The sequence below is a fragment of the Taeniopygia guttata genome, chromosome 31, assembly GCF_048771995.1.
Source record: "Taeniopygia guttata chromosome 31, bTaeGut7.mat, whole genome shotgun sequence".
NCBI classification, from domain to species: domain Eukaryota; kingdom Metazoa; phylum Chordata; class Aves; order Passeriformes; family Estrildidae; genus Taeniopygia; species Taeniopygia guttata.
The window spans coordinates 1,732,004-1,754,642 of record NC_133056.1 but is presented as its reverse complement, the minus strand read 5'-3'; the positions used below and the strand labels follow the sequence as shown (position 1 = coordinate 1,754,642).

The 22,639-nt window shown below is 60.5% G+C and overlaps 1 protein-coding gene and 1 pseudogene across 1 annotated transcript in view; both read left to right on the top strand.

Annotated features, from left to right (window-relative positions):
* HDAC6 (histone deacetylase 6) overlaps positions 1 to 22,639 on the top strand; it is a 36,332-nt gene that overhangs the window by 2,147 nt on the left and 11,546 nt on the right. Inside the window, exons 4-19 of the mRNA XM_072920210.1 lie at positions 12 to 82; positions 1,381 to 1,435; positions 1,582 to 1,622; positions 2,613 to 2,658; positions 3,646 to 3,740; positions 4,707 to 4,784; positions 6,645 to 6,713; positions 7,939 to 8,035; positions 9,586 to 9,651; positions 10,393 to 10,440; positions 13,879 to 13,982; positions 14,215 to 14,282; positions 15,845 to 16,061; positions 17,630 to 17,758; positions 20,925 to 21,093; positions 22,266 to 22,399. Of these exons, the coding sequence (XP_072776311.1) occupies positions 12 to 82; positions 1,381 to 1,435; positions 1,582 to 1,622; positions 2,613 to 2,658; positions 3,646 to 3,740; positions 4,707 to 4,784; positions 6,645 to 6,713; positions 7,939 to 8,035; positions 9,586 to 9,651; positions 10,393 to 10,440; positions 13,879 to 13,982; positions 14,215 to 14,282; positions 15,845 to 16,061; positions 17,630 to 17,758; positions 20,925 to 21,093; positions 22,266 to 22,399 (1,487 nt within the window). The remainder of the gene's footprint in view (positions 1 to 11; positions 83 to 1,380; positions 1,436 to 1,581; positions 1,623 to 2,612; positions 2,659 to 3,645; positions 3,741 to 4,706; positions 4,785 to 6,644; positions 6,714 to 7,938; positions 8,036 to 9,585; positions 9,652 to 10,392; positions 10,441 to 13,878; positions 13,983 to 14,214; positions 14,283 to 15,844; positions 16,062 to 17,629; positions 17,759 to 20,924; positions 21,094 to 22,265; positions 22,400 to 22,639) is intronic.
* Positions 10,463 to 11,473, top strand: LOC140681126 (uncharacterized; annotated as a pseudogene).

Genomic DNA, 22,639 nt, shown 5'->3' with positions numbered 1-22,639 from the left:
CCCCCGAGCAGGATTTGGGGCCCGAGGGCGCCGCCCCCACCGGGACGGGCCTGGTCAGCGATGGAGGGCACGGGGACGGCGGGTACGGACCCCAAAAACCCGAATCCCCCCAAAACCCAAATCCCCAAACCCCCCCCACAACCAAACCCCCCCCAAAAACCCAAACCCCCCCAAAACCGCCCCAAAAACCCAAACCCCAAATCCCCAAACCCCCCCAAAAACCAAAACCCCCCAGAACCCCAAACCCAAATCCCCCCAAACCCCAAACCCCCCCAAAAACCCCCAAATCCCCCCAAAAACCCAAACCCCCTCAAAAACCCAAACCCCCCCAAAACTGCCCCAAAAACCCAAACCCCAAATCCCCAAACCCCCCCCAAAACCCCCAAATCCCCTCAGAAGCCCCAAAACCCCAAACCCCCCAAATCCCCCAGGGTTCCCCGAAACCCCAAATCCCAAAATCCCCCAGAGCCCCAAAACCCCCAAATCCTCCAGAGCCCCAAAACCCCAAACCCCCCAAACCCCCCGGTGCCCCAAAACCCCCAAATCCTCCAAATTCCACCAAATCCCTTAAAGTCTCCAAATTCCACCAAATCTCCCGAATCCCCCAAATTTCCCAGAGCCCCAAAACCCCAAATTCCCCCACGTCCCAAAACCCCAAATCCCCCAAATCCCACCAAATCTCCCAAATGCCCCAAATTCTTCAAACCCCCCAAATTCCACCAAATCCCCAGGAACCCCAAAGCCCCAAACCCCCAAATCCCCCCAGTGCCCCAAAATCCCAAACCCCAAATCCCCGCGGAGCCCTTTTGGGGTCCCCCCTGACCTTTGGGGTCCCCCCTCACCTTTGGGGTCCCCGTGGGGTTTTTGGGGTCCCCGTGGGGTTTTTGGGGTCCCTCTGGGGTTTTTGGGGTCCCCCCTGACCCTTTTTGGGGTCCCCCCTGACCTTTGGGGTGCCCATGGGGTTTTTGGGGTCCCCCCTGACCCTTTTTGGGGTCCCCCCTGACCTTTGGGGTGCCCGTGGGGTTTTTGGGGTTCCCGTGGGGTTTTTGGGGTCCCTCTGGGGTTTTTGGGGTGCCCCCTGACCTGTTTTTGGGGTGCCCGTGGGGTTTTTGGGGTCCCCCGTGACCTTTGGGGTTCCCTTGGGGTTTTTGGGGTCCCCCTGACCTTTGGGGTCCCCCCTGACCTTTGGGGTCCCTGTGGGGTTTTTGGGGTCCCCCCTGACCTTTGGGGTTCCCCTGGGGTTTTTGGGGTCCCCGCGGGGTTTTTGGGGTCCCCCTGACCGTTTTTGGGGTGCCCGTGGGGTTTTTGGGGTCCCCCCTGACCTTTGGGGTCCCTCTGGGGTTTTTGGGGTGCCCCTGACCCTTTTTGGGGTGCCCGCAGCCCCCGGGGGGGTCCGGCCCTGCAGGAGCTGTTCCAGCGCTGCGTCCCCGTCAAGGTGAGACCCCCAAATTCGGGGTCCCCCCCTTTTCTGGGGTCCCTGCAGAGTTTGGGGACCCCCCCCGGGATTTTGGGGACCCCCCGGGATTTTGGGGACCCCCCCGGGGTTTTGGGGACCCCCCTGATGTCCCCATCCCCCCCCAGTGTCGCCCGGCCAGTGATGAGGAGCTGCTGCTGGTGCACAGGTGGGGGCGGGGGGGTTGGGGGGATTTTTGGGGGGTTTTGGGGGATTTTGGGGTGGATTTGGGGGGGACTTGGGAGGGATTTATGGGGGTTTTTGGGGGGATTTGGGGTTTTTCTTTGTGGATTTTGGGTGGATTTCGGGGGAATTTGGGGTGAATTTGGGGGAGATCTGGGGGGGTTTTGGGGGGGCTCTCATTTGGGGGAGCCCTGAGGGGTCTGGGGGAGGATTTAGGGGGGGTTTTGGGGGGATTTTGGGGGGATTTGGGGTGAATTTGGGGGGGATCTGGGGGGTTTGGGGGGCTCTGATTTGGGGGAGCCCTGAGGGGTCTGGGGGGGGATATAGGGGGATTTTGGGGTGGATTTTGGGAGGATTTCAAAGGGAATTTGGGGTGGATTTGGGAAGGATTTGGGAATTTGGGGGAGATTTTGGGTGGATTTCAGGGGAATTTGGGGGGATCTGGGGGGTTTTGGGGGGCTCTGATTTGGGGGAGCCCTGAGGGGTCTGGGGGAGGATTTAGGGGGGGTTTTGGGGGGATTTTGGGGGGATTTTGGGATCAATTTGGGGTGGATTTGGGGGGGATTTGGGGGGGATTTGGGAAGGATTTGGGAATTTGGGGTGGATTTGGGGGGGATCTGGGGGGTTTGGGGGGCTCTGATTTGGGGGAGCCCTGAGGGGTATGGGGGGGATATAGGGGGGTTTTGGGGTGGAATTTGGGGGGTTTTGGGGGGATTTTGGGGGGATTTGGGGAGCAGCAGGGGGGTTTTGGGGGACTCCCTGTGGGATTTGGGGGGATCTCTGTGGGGTTTGGGGGGCCCTGAAGGGTTTGGGGGGTCCTGAAGGGTTTTGGGGGGCCCTGAAGGGTTTGGGGGGCCCTGAAGGGTTTTGGGGGGCCCTGGTGGGAGGCTGGGGAGCCCCGGGGGTCCCCCGAGGTTTTGGGGGGCTCCGGGGACCCCCGGGCTGCCCCTCAGGGAGGTTTTGGGGTCCCCCCCAGCCCCTCGTTCGTGGCACAGCTGGAGCCCCCCGACAGCCCCGGCCCGGTGAGCACCCCCAAATCCCGGGGGGGGTCCCCAAAACCCCCGGGGAGGGTTTGGGGTCCCCCTGGACACCTGGGGGATCCCTGGGGGGGTTTTGGGGGTTCCTCCATGGGGTTTTGGGGTCCCCCTGCCTCTGGGTCCTTTCTGAGGTGGTTTTGGGGTCTCCCTGTCGGATTTGGGGTCCCCCCAGTTCCAAGTTCACCCCTTGGGGGTTTTGGGGTCCCCCCCGGGCATTTCGGGTCCCTTTTTTTGGGGTCTTTCTTCCCCTTCCCTTCCCCCTTTTTGGGGTCCCCTGCCCCATTTTGGGCCCCCCCCCCGATTTTGGGGTCCCCCCTGATTTGGGGGTGCTCCCAGGGGATTTGGGGTTCCCCCCTCAATTCTGGGTTCCCCCCTTGGGGGTTTTGGGGTCCCCCCTCCGTTTTCCCCCGCGCATTTTGGGGTCTGCCCTGGGTGTTTCAGATCCCTTTTTTTGGGGTCTTTTTTCCTCCTCTTTTTGGGGTTTGGGGGTCCCCTGCCCCGATGTTGGGGTCCCCCTGATTTTGGGGTGCTCCCAGGGGATTTGGGGTTCCCCCTTCAATTCTGGGTTCCCCCCGGGGGGGTTTTGGGGTCTCCCCCGGGCATTTCGGGTCCCTTTTTTTGGGGTCTTTTTTCCCCCCTTTTTGTGGGGTTTGGGGGTTCCCTGCCCCATTTTGGGGTCCCCTGCCCCGATGTTGGGGTCCCCCTGATTTTGGGGTGCTCCCAGGGGATTTGGGGTTCCCCCCTCAATTCCAGGTTCCCTCTGGAGGGGGATTTGGGCTCTTCCTGTGGGATTTGGGGTCCCCTCCAATTCCGGGTTCCCCTCATGGGGGTTTTGGGGTCCCTCCCGGGCCTTTCGTGTCCCTTTTTTTGGGGTCTTTTTTTCCCTTCTTTTGGGGGTTTTGGGGGTTCCCTGCCCCATGTTGGGGTCCCCTGCCCGGTTTTGGGGTCCCCCCTGATTTTGGGGTGCCGCAGGGATTTCGGGGTCCCCGCGGGGCCGTGGGGGCGGCGCTGGCGCTGCTGGAGGAGGTGCTGGGGGGGGCCCTGCGCAACGGGGTGGCCCTGCTCAGGTACGGGATTTTGGGGTACAGGGGGGGAATTTGGGGTACGGGGGGCATAAATTGGGGTGTGTGTGGGATATTGGGGTGCGGGGGGATATTGGGGTGTGGGGGGATATTGGGGTACGGGGGGGGATATTGGGGTACAGGGGGATATTGGGGTACAGGGGGATATTGGGGTGTGGGGGGATATTGGGGTGCGGGGGGATATTGGGGTCTGGGGGGGATATTGGGGTGCGGGGGGATATTGGGGTACGGGGGGATATTGGGGTGTGGGGGGATATTGGGGTACGGGGGGATATTGGGGTACAGGGGGGGATATTGGGGTACAGGGGGGGATATTGGGGTGTGGGGGGATATTGGGGTGCGGGGGGATATTGGGGTACGGGGGGTATTGGGGTATGGGGGGATATTGGGGTGTGGGGGGATATTGGGGTACAGGGGCGGATATTGGGGTACGGGGGGTATTGGGGTATGGGAGGTTTGGGGGGTCCGTATGGGGTCTGTGAGGTTCTATAGGGCTATATAGTGTCCCATATAGATCCATATAGATCCATAGGGTCTGTGGGTCCCATATGGATCCATAGGGTTTCGTAGGATCCCATAGGGTTCCATAGGGTCCCATATAGATCCATAGGATCCCATCGGGTCCCATATAGATCCATAGGGTCCCTTAGGATCCCATAGGGTCCCATATGGATATCTATAGGGTCCCGTATAGACCCATAGTATCCCATAGGGTCCCGTATGGATCCATAGGATGCCATAGGGTCCCATATGGATCCATAGGGTTCCATGGGGTCCCATATAGGTCCATAGGGTCCCATATGGATCCATAGGGTCCCATGGGATCCCATAGGGTCCCATATAGATCCATATGGATCCATAGGGTCCCATAGGGTCCCTTATGGCTCCATAGGGGTCCATAGGGTCTGTGGGTCCCATATGGCTCCATAGGGTCTCTCCCATCCCCCGCAGCCCCCAGGACCCCCAGGACCCCCCCCAGCCCGCGGCTGTGGCCGCCCGGGTGGCGCAGAAACGGCTCGGGGTGCAGCGGTGAGAGAGGGGGCACCCATGGGTGGGGGGGCACCCATGGGGAGAGGGGCACCCATGTGTGGGGATGGGGGCACCCATGGGTGGGGGGGCACCCAGGGGTGGGGGTGGGGCACCCATGTGTGGGGATGGGGGCACCCATGGGTGGGGGGGCACCTTGGGTGGGGGTGGGGCACCCATGGGTGGGGGGGGCACCCAGGGGTGGGGGTGGGGCACCCAGGGGTGCAGCGGTGAGAGCAACGGGGGGGGGGCACCCATGGGTGGGGGGGTCCTGGCACCCCCGGGCCTTGGGTCCGTTTTTTGGGGGGGCTGAGGGGCCCTTTTTTGGGCTGGTTTGGGGTTTTTTGGGGTGTTTTTGGGGTGGTTTGGGGTTTTTTGGGGTGTTTTTGGGGTGGTTTGGGGTTTTTGGTTTTTTGGGACATTTTTGGGGTGTTTGGGGCAGTTTTGGGGGGATTTGGGGTGTTTTGGGGGAGTTTTGGGGGAGTTTTGGGGTGTTTTGGGATTTTTGGGGGTTTTTGGGGTGTTTTGGGGTTATTTGGGGTAGTTTTGGGGTTTTGGGGGTGGTCTTGGGTGTTTTTGGGGTGTTTTGGTGTGTTTGGGGTGTTCTTGGGGGGATTTGGGGGTTTTTGGGGTGTTTTTGTGGGTTTTGGGGTGGTTTTTGGGGGGGTTTTGGGGTTTTGGGGTGTTTTTGGGTTTTTGGGTGGTTTTTGGGGTGGTTTTGGGGTTTTGGGGTGTTTTTTGGGGTGGTTTGGGTGGTTTGGGGTTTTTGTAGCTGAATTGGGTTTTTTGTGGTATTTGGTGTGTTTAGGGGTTTTTGGGGTTTTTGGGTTTTAAGGGTGGATTTGGGGTGTTTTGGGGATGTTTTGGGGGGTTTTGGGGTTTTTGTGGGGTTTTTGTGATGTTTTGGCTGGTTTTGGGCTGGTTTTGGGTGTTTTGGGGCTGTTTTGTGCTGGTTTTGGGCCATTTTGGGCTGTTTTTGGGATGTTTTTGGGTGTTTTCAGGTGTTTCTGGGTGTTTGGGTGTTTTTGGGGTGTTTTAGGGATGTTTTGGGTTGTTTTGGGTGGTTTTGGGTGTTTCTGGGTGTTTTTGGCTGTTTTTGGGGTGGTTTTGGGATGTTTTGGGCTGTTTTGGGTGGTTTTGGGTGTTTCTGGGTGTTTGGGTGTTTTTGGCTGGTTTTGGGCTGTTTTGGGCTGGTTTTGGGCTGTTTTGGGTGTTTCTGGGTGTTTTTGGGCTGTTTTGGGCTGGTTTTGGGCTGTTTTGGGTGTTTCTGGGTGTTTTGGGGCTGTTTTTGGTGGTTTTGGGTTTTCGGGGTGGTTTTGGGGTGTTTTTGGCTGGTTTTGGCTGGTTTGGGGTTTTTGGCTGTTTTTGGCTGTTTTTGGGTGTTTTTTGGGCTGTTTTGGGCTGTTTTTGGGTATTTTTGGGGGTTTGGGCAGTTTTTGGGTGTTTCTGGGTGTTTGGGTGTTTCTGGGTGTTTTTGGGTGTGTTTGGCTGTTTTGGGCTGTTTTGGGCTGGTTTTGGTGGTTTTTGGGTGTTGTGTTTTGGGGCTGTTTTGGGTGTTTTTGGGTGTTTTTGGGCTGGTTTTGGGGGTGTTTTGGGGTGTTTTTTGGCTGGTTTTGGGTGTTTGTGTGGTTTGGAGTGTTTTGGGGTGTTTTTGGGCTGGTTTGGGCTGGTTTTGGGTGGTTTGGGGTGTTTTTGGGTGTTTTTGGAATGTTTCGGGCTGGTTTTGGGGGTGTTTTGGGGTGGTTTTGGGCTGTTTTTGGCTGTTTTTGGGAGGTTTTGGGATGTTTAGGGCTGGTTTTTGGGTGTTTCTGGGTGTTTGGGTGTGTTTGGGTGTTTTGGGTCAGCCCAGCCCTGCCCCCGCAGGGTTCTGATCGTGGACTGGAGCTCCCGGCCCGGGCGGGACCTCCCCCAAATCTTCCTGGAGGACCCCAGGTGGGTACTGGGGGTACTGGGACGTACTGGGACGTACTGGGATGTACTGGGAGCGATACTGGGACGTACTGGGATGGACTGGGACGTACTGGGATGTACTGGGATGTACTGGGACGTACTGGGATGTACTGGGAGTGATACTGGCCCATACTGGTCTGTACCAGTCCATACTGGTCCGTACTGGTCCATACTGGTCCATACTGGTCCCACAGTGTGCTGTACAGGTTTATACTGGTCTATACTGGTTTATACTGGTTTGTACTGGTCCATACTGGTCCGTACTGGTCCATACTGGTCCGTACTGGTCCATACTGGTCTATACTGGTCCGTAATGGTTTATACTGGTCCATACTGGTCCATACTGGTCTATACTGGTCCCTCCCACAGCGTGCTGTACTGGTTTATACTGGTTTATGCTGGTTTATACTGGTTTATACTGGTCCCGCAGCGTGCTGTACTGGTTTGTACTGGTCCATACTGGTCTGTACTGGTCCATACTGGTCCATACTGGTCCCTCCCGCAGCGTGCTGTACTGGTTTGTACTGGTTTATACTGGCCCATACTGGTCCATACTGGTCTATACTGGTCTTTCCCACAGTGTACTGTACTGGTCCATACTGGTTTATACTGGTATATACTAGTCTGTACTGGTCTATACTGGTTTATACTGGTCCCGCAGCGTGCTGTACTGGTTTATACTGGTCTATACTGGTTTATACTGGTCCATACTGGTCCATACCAGTCCATACTGGTCTATACTGGTTTATACTGGTCCATACTGGTCCATACCAGTCCATACTGGTCTATACTGGGTTATACTGGTCCATACTGGTCCATACCAGTCCATACTGGTCTATACTGGGTTATACTGGTCCATACTGGTCCATACCAGTCCATACTGGTCTATACTGGGTTATACTGGTCCATACTGGTCCATACCAGTCCATACTGGTCTATACTGGGTTATACTGGTCCATACTGGTCCATACCAGTCCATACTGGTCTATACTGGGTTATACTGGTCCATACTGGTCCATACCAGTCCATACTGGTCTATACTGGGTTATACTGGTCCATACTGGTCCATACCAGTCCATACTGGTCTATACTGGGTTATACTGGTCCTGCAGTGTGCTGTACTGGTATATACTGGTTTATACTGGTCTATACTGGTCCATACTGGTCCATACTGGTCCATACTGGTCCATACTGGTCCCCCCCACAGTGTGCTGTACTTCGGGGCTCAGCGGGGGCTGGAGCCGCCCCCCAGCGCCGGGCGGGGCCCCGGGCGGGGATTCAGCGTGGAGCTGCGCTGGGAGCAGGTACGGGGATATAGGGGATCTATAGGGGGTCTATGGGGGATCTATGGGGGATCTGGGGGGGATCCACAGGGGATCTGTGGGGAACTATAGGGGATCTATGGGGGATCCACGGCAGATCTATGGGGGATCTATAGGGGATCCATAGGGGGGATCTATGTGGGATCCATAGGGGATCTACAGGGGATCTATAGGGGATCTGGGGGGAAACTGTGGGGGATCTATAGAGGATCAATAGGGGATCTGGGGGGGATATGTAGGGGATCCACAGGGGTTCAGTGTGGAGCTGCGCTGGGAGCAGGTACGGGGGATCTATAGGGGGGATCTTCTATAGGGGATCTTCTATAGGGGATCTGTGGGGGATCTGTAGGGGATCTATGGGGGATCTGTAGGGGATCTATGGGGGATCTATAGGGGATCTGTGGGGAACTATAGGGGATCTGTGGGGGATCTATAGGGGATCCATAGGGGATCTATATGGGATCCGTGGGGGATCTGTAGGGGATCTATGGGGGATCTATAGGGGATCTATAGAGGATCTGTGAGGGATCCATGGGGGATCTATAGGGGATCCACGGGGGATCCACAGGGGATCTATAGGGGATCCACAGGGGATCTATATGGGATCCGTGGGGCCGGGTCACAGGCCTATAGGGGCAGATGCAGGGGATGTAGGGGTTATGGGGCTATAGGGGGTGTAGGGGTTATGGGGCTATAGGGGGTGTAGGGGTTATGGGGCTCTAGGGGATCTATAGGGGTTATGGGGCTATAGGGGATCTATAGGGGTTATGGGGCTATAGGGGGTGTAGGGGTCGCAGGGCTATAGGGGCAGATATAGGGGCAGCTATAGGGTATATATGGGCTGCAGGGCTATAGGGGCTGGGCTGTATAGGGCACACAGGGTACAGGGAGGAGCTGTAGGGGTCCGGGGGCTGTAGAGGATATAGGGGCTATAGGGACTGGGGGGGCTGTAGAGGATATAGGGACTATAGGGACTGGGGGGGCTGTAGGAAGTTGTAGGCGGCCCTTTAAGGGACTATAGGGGCAGGGGGGGCAGAGGGAGGGGGGCCTATAGGGGCAGGGGAACTATAGGGGTGAAGGGGTCTATATGGGCCTATAGGGGCAGGGGAGCTATAGGGGTGAAGGGGTCTATATGGGCCTATAGGGGCAGGGGAACTATAGGGGTGGAGGAGTCTATATGGGCCTATAGGGGCAGGGGAACTATAGGGGTCGGGGGTCTATATGGGTCTACAGGGGCAGGGGGACCTGTAGGGGATTGTAGGGGCAGGGGGCTTATATGGGACTGCTGGGGTGGGGGGCCTATATGGGACCATAGGGGTGGGGGGCCTATGGGGGGGGGGGCCTATAGGGGCCTATAGGGGCGGGGGGCCTATAGGGAACGCAGGAGCTCTGGGGTGGTGTTGGCTCTATAGAAGCGGGGGGCGGCTGTAGGGGATCTATAGGGGTCCATAGGATCCCCGGGGCTCTGTAGGGCTCTATAGGGCCCCAGGGCTCTATAGGGCCCCAGTTCTATAGGGTGAGGCTGTCCCCAGGCCGCTGTCACCGATGGCGACCACGCGGCCGCCGCCTTCAACCTCCTGCTGCCCATCGGCCTCCAGGTGGGGTTGGGTTTGGGGTTTGGGTTTGGGGTTTGGGGTTTGGGGGTTTGGGGTTTGGGGTTTGGGGTTTGGGGGTTTGGGGTTTGGGGTTTGGGTTTGGGTTTGGGTTTGGGGTTTGGGTTTGGGGTTTGGGGTTGGGTTTGGGGTTTGGGTTTGGGTTTGGGGTTTGGGGTTTGGGTTTGGGGTTTGGGGTTTGGGGTTTGGGTTTGGGTTTGGGGTTTGGGGTTTGGATTTGGGGTTTGGGGTTTGGGGTTTGGGGTCACCGGGGGTTTTTGGGGTCACTGAGGGGTTTGGGGGGGTTTGGGGTCCCTTTGTGGGTTTGGGGTCCTTGTGTGATTTTGGGGTCCTTGTGAGGTTTTGGGGCTCTGGTTTTGGGGTCCCTGTGAGGTTTTGGGGTCCCTGTGAGTTTGGGGTCCCTGTGGGATTGGGGTCCCTGTGAGGTTTTGGGGTCCCTGTGTGGGTTTGGGGTCCCTGTGGGTTTGGGGTCCCTGTGGGTTCGGGGTCCCTGTGGGTTTGGGGTCCCTGTGTGGGTTTGGGGTCCCTGTGAGGTTTTGGGGTCCCTGTGTGGGTTGGGGGTCCCTGTGAGGTTTTGGGGTCCCTGTGTGGGTTTGGGGTCCCTGTGTGGGTTTGGGGTCCCTGTGAGGGTTTGTGGTCCCTGTGAGGTTTTGGGGTCCCTGTGTGGGTTTGGGGTCCGTGTGTGGGTTTGGGGTCCCACCCCCTGACCCCGTTCTGTCCCCCCAGTTCCAGCCCCAGCTCGTCCTGGTCGAGGCCTCGCTGGAGGATTTGGGGGTACGGGGGGCTGGGGGGGCTCTGGGGGGGTCTGTGGGGTCTATGGGGTCTGTGGGGTCTCTATGGGGTCTATGGGGTCTATGGGGTCCCTATGGGTCTCTATGGGTCTCTATGGGGTCTCTATGGGGTCTCTATGGGGTCTCCATGGGTCTCTATAGGGTCTCTATGGGGTCTATGGGGTCTCTATGGGTCTCTATGGGGTCTCTATGGGTCCCTATGGGTCTCTATGGGTCTCTATGGGGTTTATGGGGTCTGTGGGTCTCTATGGGTCTCTATGGGTCCCTATGGGGTTCCTATGGGGTCTCTATGGGGTCTATGGGTCTCTATGGGGTCTCTATGGGTCTCTATGGGGTCTCTATGGGTCTCTATGGGGTCTCTATGGGGTCTCTATGGGTCTCTATGGGTCTCTGTGGGTCTCTATGGGTCTCTATGGGGTCTCTATGGGGTCTATGGGGTCTCTATGGGGTCTATGGGTCTCTATGGGGTCCGTATGGGGTCTATGGGGTCTCTATGGGTCTCTATGGGGTCCCTATGGGTCTCTATGGGGTCCATATGGGGTCTATGGGGTCTCTATGAGTCTCTATGGGGTCTCTATGGGGTCTCTATGGGTCTCTATGGGGTCTCTATAGGGTCTCTATGGGGTCTCTATGGGTCTCTATGGGGTCTCTATGGGGTCTCTATGGGTCTCTATGGGGTCTATGGGGTCTCTATGGGGTCTCTATAGGTCTCTATGGGTCTCTATGGGGTCTCTATGGGTCTCTATGGGGTCTATGGGGTCTATGGGGTCCCTATGGGTCTCTATGGGGTCTATGGGGTCTCTATGGGGTCTCTATAGGGTCTCTATGGGTCACTATGGGTCTCTATGCGGTCTATGGGGTCTCTATGGGTCTCTATGGGGTCTCTATGGGGTCTCTATGGGGTCCCTATTGGTCCCTATGGGTCTCTATGGGGTCTATGGGGTCTCTATGGGTCCCTATGGTGTCCCTATGGGTCTCTATGGGTTCTCCATGGGGTGTCCATAGGGTGTCTATAGGGTCCCTATGGGGTGTCTATTGGGTGTCTATAGGGTCCCCATAGGGTGTCTCTGCCCCCAGGGCTGCCCCTCCCCCCCGCGCTCTCTATGGGGTGTCCATAGGGTCCCTATGGGGTGTCTATAGGCTCTCTATAGGGTGTCTATAGGGTGTCTATAGGGTGTCTCTGCCCCCAGGGCTGCCCCTCCCCCCCGCGCTCGCTCTCCTCACCCATCTCCTCTCGGCCCTGGCCCGGGGGCGGCTCCTGATGCTGCTGCAGGTGAGGGATCCACAGGGATCTATAGGGATCTATGGGGGATCTGTGGGGATCTGTGGGGATCTATGGGGGATCCATGGGGGATCTGTGGGGGATCTGTAGGGGATCTGTGGGGGATCTGGGGGGGATCCATAGGGGATCCATAGGGGATCTATGGGGGATCCACGGGGGATCCATAGGGATCTATGGGGATCTATGGGGGATCTGGGGGGGATCCATAGGGGATCTATGGGGGATCCACGGGGGATCCATAGGGGATCCATAGGGATCTATGGGGATCTATGGGGGATCGGGGGGGATCTATGGGGGATCTATGGGGGATCCATAGGGGATCCATAGGGGATCCATGGGGGATCTGTGGGGGATCTATAGGGGATCCATAGGGGATCTATAGGGGATCCATGGGGGATCTGGGGGGGATTTATGGGGGATCTGGGGGGGATCTATAGGGGATCCATAGGGGATCTATGGGGGTCTATAGGGATCTATAGGGGATCCATAGGGATCTATAAGGATCCATAGGGGATCTGGTGGGGAATCTGTGGGGGATCTATGGGGGCATCTGTGGGGGATCTGTGGGGGATCTATAGGGGATCTGTGGGGGCATCTATAGTAGGGGATCTGTGGGGGATCTGTGGGGGATCTATGGGCAATCTGTGGAGCATCTATAGGGGATCTATGGGGGTATCTCTAGGGGATCCATAGGAGATCTGTGGGGCATCTGTGGGTGATCCATGGGGGATCTATAGGGATCTGTAGGAGATCTGTGGGATATCAATAGGGGATCTATAGGGGATCTGTGGGGGGTCTGTGGGGGGTCTGTAGGAGGTCTGTAGGGGATCTATAGGGGATAGAGGGGTGTGGGGGATCTGTGGGGGATCTATAGGGGATCAATAGGGGTTAGAGGGGTGTGGGGGTATAGGGCAGCTATAGGGGATCTGTAGGGGATAGAGCCGTGTGAGGGATATGGGGGATCTGTGGGGGATCTATAGGGAATCTATAGGGGACAGAGGGGATATGGGGGTATAGGTGATACAGGGGATCTATAGGGGATCAATAGGTGATCAATAGGGGATAGGGGTGTGGGGCCATAGGGGATCTGCAGAGAATAGAGAGGATATGGAGGGTATGGGTGATATAGGGGATCTATATGGGATAGAGGGGTCTGGGGGATACAGGGGATCTGTAGGGGATCTATAGGGGGATATGGGGGGGGTGTGGGCTAGAGTGGATCTATAGGGGATGTGGGGGGTGTGGGTGACATAGGGGATCTATAGGGCATCCATAGGGTACGTGGGGGTATAGGGATCCATAGGGGATGTATGGGGAATGTCGGGGGTACGATGGATAGAGGCATATGGGGGTGTACAGGGGACATGGGGGACGTATAGGGGATGTGGGGGATATATAGGGGATATGGGGGGGACATATAGGGGATATGGGGGGGACATATAGGGGATATGGGATACATATAGGGGACGTGGGGGATATATAGGGGATATGGGGGTATATAGGGGATATAGGGGTATGGGAGACACAGGGTTTATATAGGGGATGTATAGGGGCTGTCAGGGGTATGGGGGCTGTGGGGTGGGGGGGCTATAGGGGATACAGGGGATGTAGGGTATGGAGCCTATAGCGGCTGTTTTTGGGGCTGTTTTTGGGGCTGTTTTTGTGGCTGTTTGTTTTTGGGGGATGTTTTTTGGGGGGCTGTTTTTGGGGCTGTTTTTGGGGGGCTGTTTGTTTTTGGGGGGCTGTTTTTGGGAGGCTGTTTTTGTGGCTGTTTGTTTTTGGGGGATGTTTTTGGGGGATGTTTTTGGGGGGCTGTTTGTTTTTGGGGGCTGTTGTTTTGGGGGGCTGTTTTTGTGGCTCTTTTGGGGGGCTGTTTTTAGGAGGCTGTTTTTGGGGGGCTGTTTTTGGGGGGCTGTTTTGGGGGGCTGTTTGTTTTTGGGGGCTGTTTTTTGGGGGGCTGTTTTTGTGGCTGTTTGTTTTTGGGGGATGTTTTTGGGGGGCTGTTTGTTTTTGGGGGCTGTTGTTTTTGGGGGATGTTTTTTGGGGGGGTGTTTTTATGGCTCTTTTGGGGGGCTGTTTTTAGGGGGCTGTTTGTTTTTGGGGGGCCATGTGGCTCCCCTTGACCCCCCCTTTCCACAGGGGGGCCCGGATTTGGGGGCGTCCTCGGGGGGCTTGGGGGCCATGCTGAGGACCCTGCTGGGGGACCCCGGGGACCCCCCCGGGCCCCTCACCCCCACCCCCAGGTGAGGATTTTGGGGGGCTGGGGGGGGTCACAGGGGAGGATTTTGGGGGGCTGGAGGGGCTGGGGGGGGCTCTGGGGGGTTTTGGGGTGCTGGGGGAGTTTCTGGTGGGTTTGGGGGGCTGGAGGGGCTTTGGGGGAGCATTTGGGGGTTCAGGGGGGTTGGGGAGCTCGGGGGGGGTGCTGGGGGCAGTTTTGGGGTGCCCCCAGTCCCCCAAAAGCCTAATGCTCCCCAGCGGCCTGGCCAGTATTGCCCGCACCCTGAGCGTCCACCAGCGCTTCTGGGGCTGCCTGCAGAGCTTCGGTGAGGGGGGACCCCGAAATTCCGAGGGGGGACCCCGAAATCCCATGGGGGGGGAGCACTTTGAACCCCCCAAAAACTGAGCGCAGGCTTCAGGGGGCGCGCTAGGCCCCGTTGCTAAGGAGTCGCCTCGGTTGCTAGGGCGCCATATTGGCTCGCCGCCATCTTGGTTTCTCTCAGGGACCCCAAAACTGCCCCCCAAAAACCCCCCCGGTCACCCCAAAAACCCAAAAACTCCCCTGGGCATCCCAAAACTGCCCCCCAAAAATCCCCTGGTCACCCCAAAACTGCCCCCCAAAACCCCTCCGGTCACCCCAAAACCACCCCCCAAAAAACCGCCCCGATCACCCCAAAACCACCCCCCAAAAAACCCCCCTGGTCACCCCAAAACTGCCCCCCAAAAACCCAGAAACCCCCTGGTCACCCCTAAACTGCCCCCAGAAACCCAAAAATCCCCTGGTCACCCCAAAACTGCCCCCCAAAACCTCCCCGATCACCCCAAAACCACCCCGCAAAACCGCCCCAGTCACCCCAAAACTGCCCTCCAAAACCCCTCCGGTCACCCCAAAACCGCACCCCAAAAACTCCCCATGGCATCCCAAAACTGCCCCCCAAAAAACCCCCCTGGTCACCCCAAAAACCCAAAACTCCCCCGGTCACCCCAAAACTGCACCCCAAAAATCTCCCCGGTCACCCCAAAACTGCACCCCAAAACCTCCCCGATCACCCCAAAACCCCAAAAACTCTCCTGGGCATCCCAAAACTGCCCCCCAAAAGCCCCCCGATCACCCCAAAACCGCCCCCCAAAAAACCCCCCTGGTCACCCCAAAACTGCCCCCCAAAAACCCAAAAGCACCCCCCGGTCACCCCAAAACCTCCCCAGTCACCCCAAAACTGCACCCCAAAAACCCAAAAACTCCCCTGGGCATCCCAAAACTGTCCCCCAAAAAACCCCTGATCACCCCAAAACTGCCCCCCAAAAACCCAAAAATCCCCTGATCACCCCAAACCTGCCCCAAAAAACCCCAGACACCCCAAAAACCCCGACAACTGCCCCCCAAGAACCACAAACCCCCCTGGACACCCCAAAACCGCCCCCCAAAAACCCCAAACCCCCCCCAGTCACCCCAAAACCACCCCCTAAAAAACCCCAGACACCCCAAAAACCCCCACAACCGCCCCCCAAAAACCCCAGATGCCCCAAACCTCCCCAGGTCACCCCAAAACCGCCCCCCAAAAAACCCCCCCAGTCACCCCAAAACCTCCCCAGTCACCCCAAAACCACACCCCAAAAACCCCCAGACCCCCCAAAAACCCCCAAAACCACCCCCCAGACACCCCAAAACTGCCCCCCAAAACCCCCCAGACATCCCAAACCTGCCCCAAAAAACCCCAAACCTCCCCCAGTCACCCCAAAACCGCCCCCCAGACACCCCAAACCTGCCCCAAAAAACCTCCAGACCCCCCAAAACCCCTCAGGCCCCCCAGAACGGTCTCGGGGAGCCCCCCAGGGTTGGGGGGGGCCGAATTTGGGGGGTCCCCCTGAGGATCCCCTCCCCCCACAGAGACGGAGGAGGAGGAAGATGAGGAAGAGGAGGAAGAGGAGGAAGAGGAAGAGGAAGAGGAAGAAGAGGCGGAAGCGGAGGAGGAGGAGGAGGAAGATGAGGAGGAAGATGAGGAGGAAGAGGAGGTTGGGGGGAGCCCCCCGGAGCCCCCCGGCACAGCCCGGGTGGGGCTGGTGTACGACCCCCGCATGGAGGAGCACCGCAACACCTGGGACAGGTGAGGGCACCCCAAAAACACCTGGGACAGGTGAGGGCACCCCAAAACCCTCTGGGACACCTGGACAGGTGAGAGCACCCCAAAACCCTCTGGGACACCTGGGACAGGTGAGGGCACCCCAAAAACACCTGGGACAGGTGAGGGCACCCCAAAAACACCTGGGACAGGTGAGGGCACCCCAAAAACACCTGGGACAGGTGAGGGGCACCCCAAAACCCCCTGGGACAGGTGAGGGCACCCCAAAAAAACCCTGGGACAGGTGAGGGCACCCCAAAAACACCTCTGGGACAGGTGAGGGGCACCCCAAAATCCTCTGGGACACCTGGACAGGTGAGGGGCACCCCAAAACCCCCTGGGACAGGTGAGGGCACCCCAAAACCATCGGGGACAGGTGAGGGGCACCCCAAAATCCTCTGGGACACCTGGGACAGGTGAGGGCACCCCAAAAACACCTGGGACAGGTAAGGGCACCCCAAAAACACCTGGGACAGGTGAGGGCACCCCAAAACCCTCTGGAACACCTGGGACAGGTGAGGGCACCCCAAAACCCCCTGGGATAGGTGAGGGCACCCAAAAACCCCCCTGGACAGGTGAGGGCACCCAAAAACCCCCCTGGGACAGGTGAGGGCACCCCAAAACCCCCCTGGGACAGGTGAGGGCACCCCAAAAACCGCTGGGACAGGTGAGGGAACCCCAAAACCCTCTGGGACACCTGGACAGGTGAGGGAGGGGCTGGGACACCTGTCCTGAGGGTGGTTTTGGGGTGATTTTGGGGTCATTTTGGGGGCGTTTTTGGGGTTATTTTGGGGGTGATTTTGGGAGTGGTTTTGGGGTGATTTTGGGGTTATTTTGGAGTTGTTTAGGGGGTAGTTTTGGGGTGGGTTTGGGGTGATTTTGGGGGTTGATTTTGGGGTAATTCCAGCTGTTTCTGGCTGTTTTCCAGCCAGCACCCCGAGGCCCCGCAGCGCCTGCCCTGGGGGTGGTTTTTGGGGTGATTTTGGGGTAATTCCAGCTGTTTTTGGGTGTTTTTTCCCCAGCCAGCACCCCGAGGCCCTGCAGTGCCTGCCCTGGGGGTGGTTTTGGGGTGATTTTGGGGCAATTTCGGTCTTATTTTGGGGTGGTTTTGGGGGTGATTTTGAGGCGATTTTGGTCTTATTTTGGGGTGATTTTGGGGTGTTTTTGGGGTGATTTTGGGTTATTTTGGGGTGATTTTGGGCTTATTTTGGAGTGGTTTGGGGGTTGTTTTGGGGTGATTTTGGGGTTGTTTTGGGGGTAATTTCAGCCGTTTTTGGGTGCTTTTTCCCCAGCCAGCACCCTGAGGCCCTGCAGTGCCTGCCCCGCGGGTGTTTGGGGTGGTTTTGGGGGTGATTTTGGGATAATTTTTGGGTGTTTTGCAGCCAGCACCCCGAGGCCCCGCAGCGCCTGCCCTGGGGGTTATTTGGGGTGATTTTGGGGTAATTTTTGGGTGTTTTGCAGCCAGCACCCCGAGGCCCCGCAGCGCCTGCTCTGGGGGTGTTTGGGGTGATTTTGGGGTGATTTTGGGGTAATTTTTGGGTGTTTTTTCCCAGCCAGCACCCCGAGGCCCCGCAGCGCCTGCCCCGCGTGCTGCAGCGGCTGCAGGAGTTGGGGCTCGCCCAGCGCTGCCGCCCCGTGCCCGCCCGACCCGCCAGCCTGCGCCAGCTGCGGGCCTGCCACACGTGAGGGGCACTGCGGGGGTCCTGGGGGGGTTTGGGGGTCCTGGGGGGACATTGGAGGTGCTGGGGGGGTCCTGGGGGGACATTGGGGGTCCTGGGGGTGCTGGGGGGAACATTGGGCACCCTGGGGGTGCCTTGGAAGGTCCTGGGGGGGTCTTCGGGGGTCCTGGGGGGGACTTTGAGGGTCCTGGGGGGACCTGGGAGGGGTCTTGGGGGTCTTACGGGGGTTCCTGGGGGGCCATGGGGGGACATTGGGGGTCCTGGGGGGGACTTTGGGGGTCCTGGGGGGACCTGGGAGGGGTCTTGGGGGTCTTATGGGGGTTCCTGGGGGGCCATGGGGGGACCTTGGGGGTCCTGGGGGGCACATTGGGGGTCCTGGGAGGACATTGGGGGTCCTCGGAGGACATTGGGGGTTCTGGAGGGCTCTTCAGGGGTCCTGGGGGGACATTGGGGGTCCTGGGGGTGCTGGGAGGGTCCTGGGGGGACATTGGGGGTCCTGGCGGGGTCTTTGGGGGTCCTGGGGGGGACTTTGGGGGTCCTGAGGGGACATTGGAGGTCCTGGGGGGGTCCTGGGGAGGCACTTTGGGGGTCCTGGGGGTGCTGGGAGGATCTTGGGGGGACTTTGGGGGTCCTGGCGGGGTCTTTGGGGGTCCTGGGGGGACATTGGGGGTCCTGGGGGGGACTTTGGGGGTCCTGGAGGGGACATTGGGGGTCCTGGGGGGAATTTGGGGGTCCTGGGGGGGACATTGAGGGTCCTGAGGGGGACTTTGGGGGTCCTGGAGGGGACATTCGGGGTCCTGGGGGGACATTGGAGGTGCTGGGGGGGTCCTGGGGGGGCACTTTGGGGGTCCTGGGGGTGCTGGGAGGGTCCTGAGGGGGACTTTGGGGGTCCTGGGGGGGACTTTGGGGGTCCTGGAGGGGACATTGGGGGTCCAGGGGGGGACTTTGGGTAGCCTGGGGGTGCTGGGAGGGTTCTGGGGGGGACTTCGGGGGTCCTGGGGGAACATTGGGGGTCCTGGGGGGGTCTTCGGGGGTCCTGGGGGGACATTGGAGGTGCTGGGGGGGTCCTGGGGGGACATTGGGGGTCCTGGGGGTGCTGGGAGGGTCCTGGGGGGACATTGGGGGTCCTGGGGGGACTTTGGGGGTCCTGGGGGGGACTTTGGGGGTCCTGGGGGGGTCTTCGGGGGTCCTGGGGGGACATTGGGGATCCTGGGGGGGACATTGGGGGTCCTGGGTGGACTTTGGGGGTCCTGGGGGGGTCTTCGGGGGTCCTGGGGGGACATTGGGGATCCTGGAGGGGACATTGGGGGTCCTGGGGGGACTTTGGGGGTCCTGGGGGGGTCTTCGGGGGTCCTGGGGGGACATTGGGGATCCTGGGGGTGCTGGGGGCGTCCTGGGGGGGACATTGAGGGTCCTGAGGGGACATTGGGCGTCCTGGGGGTGCTGGGAGGATCTTGGGGGGACTTTGGGGGTCCTGGGGGGGCTTTGGGGGTCCTGGGGGGGACTTTGGGGGTCCTGGGGGGGACTTTGGGGGCCCTGGGGGTGCTGGGAGAATCTTGGGGGGACTTTGGGGGTCCTGGGGGGGACTTTGGGGGTCTTGGGGGGGACTTTGGGGGTCTTGGGGGTGCTGGGAGGGTCCTGAGGGTGCCTTGGAGGGTTCTGGGGAGTGTCTTGGGGGTCTTATGGGGGTTCCTGGGGGGTCCTGGGGTGTCCTGTAGGGACGGGGGACTTTGGGGGTTTTGGGGGGACATTAGGGGTCCTGGGAGGGTCTTGGGGGGCCATGGGGAGTTCTGGGAGGGTCCTGGGGGGACATTGGGGGTCCTGGGGGTGCTGGGGGGGTCTTGGAGGGACCTGGGAGGGGTCTTGGGGCTCTTATGGGGGTTCCTGGGGGGTCATGGGGTGTCCTGTAGGGACGGGGGACGGGGGTCTTGGGGGGACGTTTGGGGTCCTGGTGGGACATTGGGGGTCCTGCGGCATCTTGGAGGGTCCGGGGGGAGTTCTGGGAGGGTCCTGGGGGGACATTGGGGGTCCTGGGAGGGTCTTGGGGGGCTTATGGGGGGTCTTGGGGGCATCCTGGGGGTATAATGGGGGGAAAAATTGGGGTTCTGTGGGGTCATGGGGGGTCTTGGAGGGTCCTGGGAGGGGTCTCTGGGGTCTTGGGGGGCACATGGGGGGTCCTGGGGGGGAAATGGGGGGTCCTGGGGGGGTCCCCAGTGCGGGGATTTGGGGGATTTGGGCCCAGGAGCTGCTGGGGAGTGAGGGGGTCCCTGGGGGGAGGGGTTTGGGGTCTCTGCCAGGGCACTTTGGGGGTCCCTGCCTGGGATTTGGGGTGAGCCGGGTTTGGGGTCCTGGTCCAGGATTTGGGGTGACCCGGGTGTTTTGGGGATTTGGGGATTTGGGGTGACCCGGGTTTGGGGTCCCTGCCCGGGATTTGGGGTGACCCCGACTGGGTTTGGGAGGGTTCCTCCTGCTGTGTTTGGGGTCTCTGTGGTGACCTGTGTGTTTTGGGGTGACCCGGGTTTGGGGTTCCCTGTCAGTATTTGGGGTTCCCTGTCAGTTTTTGGGGTTCCCTGTCGGTATTTTGGGGTGACCGCTGTGTTTCGGGGTGTCCCCAGGCGGTCCCACGTGCGGGCGCTGTCCCGGTGCCCGCTGGGTTTGGGATGACGGCAGTTTTTGGGGTTCCCTGTCAGTATTTTGGGGTGACGGCAGTTTTGGGGTCCCCAGGCGCTCCCACGTTTGGGCGCTGTCCCGGTGCCCGCTGGGTTTGGGTTCACAGGAGTTTTGGGATGATCCGGGTTTGGGATGATGGCAGTTTTTGGGGTTCCCTGTCAGTATTTTGGGGTTCCCTGTCAGTGTTTGGGGTTCCCTGTCAGTATTTTGGGGTTCCCTGTCAGTATTTTGGGGTGACCGCTGTGTTTCGGGGTGCCCCCAGCCGTGCCCATGTGCGGGCGCTGTCCAGGTGCCCGCTGGGTTTGGGATGATGGCAGTTTTTGGGGTTCCCTGTCAGTTTTTGGGGTTCCCAGTCAGTATTTGGGGTGACGGCAGTTTCGGGGTCCCCAGGCGCTCCCACGTGCAGGCGCTGTCCCGGTGCCCGCTGGGTTTGGGATGGTGGCAGTTTTTGGGATTCCCTGTCACTATTTTGGGGTGACGGCAGTTTTGGGGTCCCCAGGCGGTCCCACGTGCGGGCGCTGTCCCGGTGCCCGCTGCTGTCCCCTCGGGCTCTCCGGGCGCTGTCGCGGCGCTTCCCGAGCGTGTTCCTGTGCCCGCGGTCCTTCGGCTGTGCCCGCCTGGCGGCGGGGGGAGCGTGTGCGGCCGTGGGGGCCGTGCTGCGGGGACAGGTGGGCACGGGGGGCACCGGGGGTAATGGGGGGTAATGGGGGACATGGGGGGCGTGGGGGGCATTGGGGGCACGGGGGGCACGGGGGGAGCCTGCACTGCCGTGGGGGCCATGCTGCGGGGAGAGGTGGGCACGGGGGTAATGGGGGGTATGAGGGGCACAGGGAGGTAAAGGGGGCTTGGGGGGCATGGGGGGCACGGGGGGTAAAGGGGGACACGGGGGGCACAGGGGGCACGGGGGGCATGGGGGGAGCCTGCACTGCCGTGGGGGCCGTGCTGCGGGGAGAGGTGGGCACGGGGGGCACGGGGGGCATGGAGGGCATGGAGGGTAATGGGGGGCATGGGGGGCACGGGGGGCATTGGGGGGTATGGGGGGAAAAGGGGGGCATTGGGGCATGGGAGGAATGGGGGGCATGGAGGGTAATGGGGGGCACGGGGGGCATGGGGGGTATGAGGGGCACGGGGGGTATGGGGGGTATGGGGGGCACGGGGGGCATTGGAGGTATGGGGCGCACAGGGGGCTTGGGGGGCATGGGGGGCATGGGGGGCACGGGGGGAGCCTGTGCTGCTGTGGGGGCTGTGCTGCGGGGAAAGGTGGGCACGGGGGGCATTGGGGGCTTGGGGGGCACGGGGGGGTAATGGGGGCATTGGGGGCATGGGGGGCACGGGGGGCATTGGGGCATGGGAGGAATGGGGGGCACGGGGGGCACAGGGCGGACGGGGGGCATGGGGGATAAAGGAGACCAAAGTGGGGCACGGAGGGCATGGGGGGGAAAAGGAGGGCACGGGGGGCATTGGAGCATGGGAGGAATGGGGGGCATGGGGGGCATGAGGGGCATTAGGGACTTGTGGGGCACAGGGGGCTCGGGGGGCATGGGGGGTATGGGGGGGTAAAGGGGGACACGGGGGGCACAGGGCGGATGGGGGACATGGGGGGTAAAGGAAACCAAAGTGGGGCACGGGGGGCACGGGGGCACGGGGGGCACGGGGGCATGGGGGGCACGGGGGGCATTGGAGCACGGGGGGCATGGGGGGAGTTTGGGAGTTCTCAGCGGGGTTTGGGGGTCTCCGGGGGTGGCGGTGCCGGGGTCTGGGGGTCCCGCGGTACCGGGTCCGGGGGTCCCGCGGTACCGGCCCCGGGGGTCCCGCCGCCCCCTGACCCACCGCTCCGCAGGTGCGCTCGGCCCTGGCCGTGCTGCGGCCCCCGGGGCACCACGCCCGGCGCGGCTCCGCCGGCGGATTCTGCCTCTTCAACAACGCGGCCGTGGCGGCGCGGCACGGACAGAGCCTGGCGGGGACCCCGCTCCGGTACCGGGAACGGGAACAGCGGGAACAACGGGGATGGGAACGGGGACGGGGAAATCAGCGGGAACGGGGAACGGGAACGGGAATGTGGAATCCCCGGGAACGGGAACGGGGACGGGGATACGAACGGGGACGGGAACGGGAATGGGGACGGGGAACGGGGAACAACGGGAACGGGAACGGGAACGGGGAACAACGGGAACGGGAATGGGAACGGGAACGGGGACGGGGACGGGAACGGGA